At 40.2% G+C, this 5,643-nt stretch overlaps 1 protein-coding gene across 1 annotated transcript; it reads left to right on the top strand.

Moving 5' to 3' along the window:
• Nucleotides 4,764-5,206, top strand: LOC108635646 (cytochrome b-c1 complex subunit 9). The gene has a single exon (XM_018046567.1). The coding sequence runs from the start codon at nucleotides 4,779-4,781 to the stop codon at nucleotides 4,971-4,973; it is 195 nt and encodes a 64-aa protein (XP_017902056.1). The 5' UTR covers nucleotides 4,764-4,778; the 3' UTR covers nucleotides 4,974-5,206.

The raw sequence follows: 5,643 nt of genomic DNA, 5'->3' as shown, positions 1-5,643 counted from the left end.
GACAGTCTTGGTTCTAGAGCTTCCCAGCCGGTCACCCGACACACTTTCAGATCAGGTTCTGAGGCTTTTCCTGCACAGTTCTGCTTCTTCCCCTCTGTTATCTTTTACTAATGTTATCTCCGACAAACCTCTTGCACTCCCAACTACAGCTCAATGAACCCTATAGAGACAGTTTTATACACACACACACACACACACACACGTAAACACATATAGGGATCCATGAGTCTGAATAACACATGAGACATCCATGCTACATGGAAGAACCTGCTAACACTTGCTAAGTATCTACTCTCTCTACTCTGTGCACGAGCATTGTTCCTGCCCTCAACCAAGCAGTGTCTAATGAAGGAGACAGAGAGGAAACTAAATCGACAAAATAGATTGTGATATCTTTGTGTAATACAGGCATGCTTCTAATTGTTCAAGTACATAGAAACCTCTAACGAGTTCCCAGTGTTCTCCCAATGAGAACAACTGTTTTCTTTAGTTGAGTGAACATTCCTTTTGCAACTTTTTCGTTTTGCTTTGCCAAATCTTTTGCTACTGACACAACAGAGTTAAACTTGAATGCATATACAATGGGGAAAGTCTAATAAATTCTAAATTGGGGTCTTGGATCAATGAATCCCTGAATAACAGAGCTGATTATACAGTCCTTTGTATTCCAGTTTCTGGTGTTTTATTGGTCTTGGCTCTGAAATGACTGATGATCAGCAGATCTAATAATGACAGTAAAGACTGAAGTCCAAAAATAATAAGACTTAAGCCACAGTCACATTAAAGCCGGTAATAATAAGTCTCTAAGTTCAGTTCAGTTCAGTTCCGCCACTCAGTCATGTCTGACTCTTTGCAACCCCATGGACTGCAGTACACCAAGCTTTCCTGCCCATCACCAATTCCTGGAGCTTACTCAAACTCATGTCCATTGAGTTGGTGATGCCATCCAACCATCTCATTCCCTGTGGTCCCCTTCTCCTCCTGCCTTCAATCATTTCCAGCATCAGGGTCTTTTCAAATGAGTCAGTTCTTTGCATCAGGTGGCCAAAGTATTGGAGTTTCAGCTTCAGCATCAGTCCTTGCAATGAATATTCAGGACTGATTGCCTTAAGGTGGACTGGTTGGATTTCCTTGCAGTCCAAGGGACTCTCAAGAGTCTTCTCCAACATCACAGTTCAAAAGCATCAATTCTTCACCACTCAAGCTTTCTTTATAGTCCAACTCTCACATCCAGACATTACTACTGGAAAAACCAAAGCTTTGACTAGATGGACCTTTGTTGGCAAAGTAATGTCTCTGCTTCTTAATATGCTGTCTACATTGGTCATAACTTTTCTTCCAAGGAGCAAGTGTCTTTTAATTTCATGGCTGCAGTCACCATCTACAGTGATTTTGGAGCCCCCAAAAATAAAGTCTCTCACTGTCTCCATTGTTTCCCCATCTATTTGCCATGAAGAGATGAGACCAGATGCCATGATCTTACTTTTCTGAATGTTGAGTTTTAAGCCAACTTTTTCACTCTCCTCTTTCACTTTCATCAAGAGGCTCTTTTAGTTCTTCGCTTTTAACCACAAGTGTGGTGTCATCTGCATATCTGAAGTTATTGGTATTTCTCCCAGCAATCTTGATTCCAGCTTGTGCTTCATCCAGTCCAGCATTTCTCACAATGTACTCTGCTGCTGCTGCTAAGTCGCTTCAGTTGTGTCCGACTCTGTGCAACCCCAGAGGCGGCAGCCCACCAGCCCCCCCACCCCCTGTCCCTGGGATTCTCCAGGTAAGAACACTGGAGTGGGTTGCCATTTCCTTCTCCAATGCATGAAAGTGAAAAGTGAAAGTGAAATCGCTCAGTCATGTCCAACTCCTAGCGAGCCCATGGACTGCAGCCTACCAGGCTCCTCCGTCCATGGGATTTTCCAGGCAAGAGTACTGAAGTGGGGTGCCATTGCCTTCTCCAGATGTACTCTGTATATAAGTTAAATAAACAGGGTGACAATATACAGCCTTGACGTACTCCTTTCCTGATCTAGAACCAGTCTATTGTGCCATGCCCAGTTCTAACTGTTGCTTCCTGACCTGCATACAGATTTCTCAAGAGGCAGGTCAGGGGGCCTGGTAGTCCCATCTCTTGAAGAATTTTCCACAGTCTGTTGTGATCCACACAGTCAAAGGCTTTGGCATAGTCAATAAAGCAGTAATTGATGTTTTTTTGGAACTCTCTTGCTTTTTCGATGATCCAGTTGGTGTTGGCAATTTATCTCTGGTTCCTCTGCTTTTTCTAAAACAAACTTGAACATCTGGAAGTTCACGGTTCATGTACTGTTGAAGCCTGGCTTAGAAAATTTTGAGCATTACTTTGCTAGTACATGAGATGAGTGCAACTGTGAGGTAGTTCGAGCATTCTTTGGCATTGTCTTTCTTTGTGATTGGGATGAAAGCTGACCTTTTCCAGTCCTGTGGCCACTGTTGAGTTTTTTAAATTTGCTGGCATATTGAGTGCAGCACTTTCATAGCATCATCTTTCAGGATTTGAAATAGCTCAACTGGAATTCCATCACCTCCACTAGCTTTTTATCTACCCATACATGAAAGACTTAGCTTGCTAATTGTACCTATAACCTAAGCAAGCAACTTCTGAGAGGAGAACCGAGAACACAACAGAGGAGCCAATGGTCTATAGCATCACAGTTAAATTTTCTCTATTCTAAAAAACTCTGAAAGAATTTGTTGCCCTCCTTGGGGAGTTCACAGGGAGGCAGAAGTTGGGTCACATATTAGTTTTCTAGGTCATTTATAAAAAGGTCTCATAAAAAACAAGTTCCTACTGTATAGCACAGGGAACTATAGTCAATATCTTGTAATAAACCATAATAGAAAATAGGAAAAATAATACATATATATATATGTGAATAGCTGAATCACTTTGCTGTACAGCAGAAATTAACATACCATTTAAATCATCTATACTTCAATAAAGCAAAAAAAAAAAATCTTGTTTAAGGGCCTGAATTGTGTCTTTGACACATAAGCATCCAAGTACACCAGCCTCTGGCTATATATATATATGTATATTTATTCTGGCTATATTATATATATAATACATATACGTGTATAATAGAGATATATTCACATATATATACATGTATGTTTAATCTGAGTCCCTGTTCTCGGATCTACGTGAAAGTCCAGCACCTCCCCTGAATGGAGGAGTCCCCATTTTAGGGAACTCCTTCCGAGAGAGCGGCTGTAGGTGTCTTTCCATGACTCACTCAGCCTGCCCGGTACCAGCTTGGCTCCTCTTGACCATCCAGTGTACTCTCAAGCCTCCAGAGAAAGCTCTCTCTCTGCCCCTCTGCACCCCTACATGACAGTATTCTCTCTCCCCTCATTCTCCATAGCAATACTAACACTGGGCAGTTATAAGTTACAAATTCTTATTGACTGTATAAGAATAACAAAAGCAGGTATAGTGTAGCTCAAAGAGAAGTCCACTAAAGAACTCCTCCAAATCAACAACAAAAAGAAAACCCAGTTTTTTAAAAATATAGAAAAGACTTGATTTCAAAACAGTTCAAAAAAGAAAATATATGAATCACTAGTACAAACACAAAACAGTTTTTATCATGTAAATACCATGTAAATTTGTATGAACATCTCATTATTCATCAGAGAAATGCAAATTAAAACCATGAGATACCATCTCTCACCCACTAGAACGGCTACATATTTAGACAATGACAAATATCAAGTGTTAGCAGTGAGATGGAGCTCCTACAACTTGTGTTCGTTGCTAGTGGGGGATAAGATGGTACAACCACTTTGGTAAACTGTTTGGAAGTTTACTGTAAAGACTATACCCACTCTGTGTCCAGGAATTCCCCTTCCAAGCATCTACTCAAGAGAAATGAAAATACATGTACATGAAAAATCATTATAGCAACATTTATGGCAACTTTATTCACAATAATAAAACCTGGAAACAAAATGTTGCTAATAGGAGAATGGATAAACAAATTGTGATTTTTTTTTTTTAAAGCACAATAAGAATCAGAAAAACAAGAAATTGATACTCATATTAACATTGATGAATCTCAAAACTATACTGAGCAGGACACAAATGAGTACATACTGTGATTCCATTTATAATTCAGTCACTGCAAAGAAGGAAGATTATATTTAAAATTGCTATTTTCCTGTTTATCTAGCTTCATATGTTTCAAGATTATATCTTTTAAAAAGTTTAAGGGTTTACCATGTGCCACTAAGTTTCTCACTCTTCTCTTTCTATTCTTCTACTAAGATTCTGTTAGGAAGATGAAACGCTGAATTAGAAGATCTAGAACCTGAAGATACACTTTCTGACAAGTCCAAAACAGGGGAAAAAAATGATTTGAAACATTTCTCTTATTGTACTTTATGGACTTTTATAAAATACTGTTTAACAGCTTTGTATATTCTCTTCAAGTCTTTGATCACTTTATAATAATAGAAAATAAAAATTAAACTGCTTCATAACTTTGTTTTAAGCTTTCATGTAATTGGTGCTGGTTCATTTGGAATCTTAAATACGTTCTTATTAAGTCTCTCTCTCTCTTTTCAGAGAAATGTAAATTAAAACCAAAAGGATATGACACTACATACCTACTGGGATGGCTAAAATTAAAAAGTCTGACCAAATACTGGTGAAGATTCGAAGAAACACACACTGCTAACGGGATTATAAATTAAGACAGCCACTTTGGAAAACTATTTGGCACCTTTAAAAAGTTAAACTTGTAAACATGGTGGCCCCGACGTTGACTGCGAGGTTGTACTCCTTGCTGTTCCGCAGGACCTCTACCTTCGCCCTCACCGTCGTCGTGGGCGCCCTGTTCTTCGAGCGCGCCTTCGATCAAGGCGCAGACGCGATCTACGAACACATCAACGAGGGGAAGCTGTGGAAGCACATCAAGCACAAGTATGAGAATAAGGAGTAGCTCCTTGGAGGCTCCCGTCCAGGCCAGAAGGACCAGGTCCAGCACCAGCTGTTTGCCCAGGGCCGGGGCCTCAGCTCGAAGACATGCTCGCGCCGCTTTCCACAGACCACCTTGAGCTGTCCACAGGAGATGGCGTCACCTGACAGACTCTTTAACTTCTGCTGTGTCTGAAGTATGTTTAGTCAGAGTCATCACCAAATAAATGTAAATTGTCCTTGAAAAAAAAAAAAAAAGTTAAACTTGTGCTAATCATTTGACCTAACAATTCAACTTCTAAGTATCTACCCCAGAGAAATGAAAATGCATGTTCACAAAAAACACTTGTATGCAAATATTTATAGCAGTATTTTAAGATTTGTGTGTGAAAGTTGCTCAGTCATATCTGACTGTTTGTGACCCCCATGGACTATACATTCCATGGAATTCTCCAGGCCAGAATACTGGAATGGGTAGCCTTTCCCTTCTCCTGGGGATCTTTCCAACCCAGGGATCAAACCCAGGTTTCCCGCATCGCAGGCGGATTCTTTACCAGCTGAGCCACAAGATTTTTGTTTATGTATTTATTTATGGCTGTGCTGGGTCTTCACTGCTGTGTGGGCTATTCTCTAGTTGCATTGTGCAGGCTTCTCATTGCAGTGGTTTCTCTTGTGCAGCATGGGCTTTAGGCATG

Source organism: Capra hircus, chromosome 3 (genome assembly GCF_001704415.2).
Source record: "Capra hircus breed San Clemente chromosome 3, ASM170441v1, whole genome shotgun sequence".
NCBI lineage: Eukaryota > Metazoa > Chordata > Mammalia > Artiodactyla > Bovidae > Capra > Capra hircus.
Note: the sequence above shows the minus strand (reverse complement) of the source record. Positions and strands in the feature narration are given on the sequence as shown.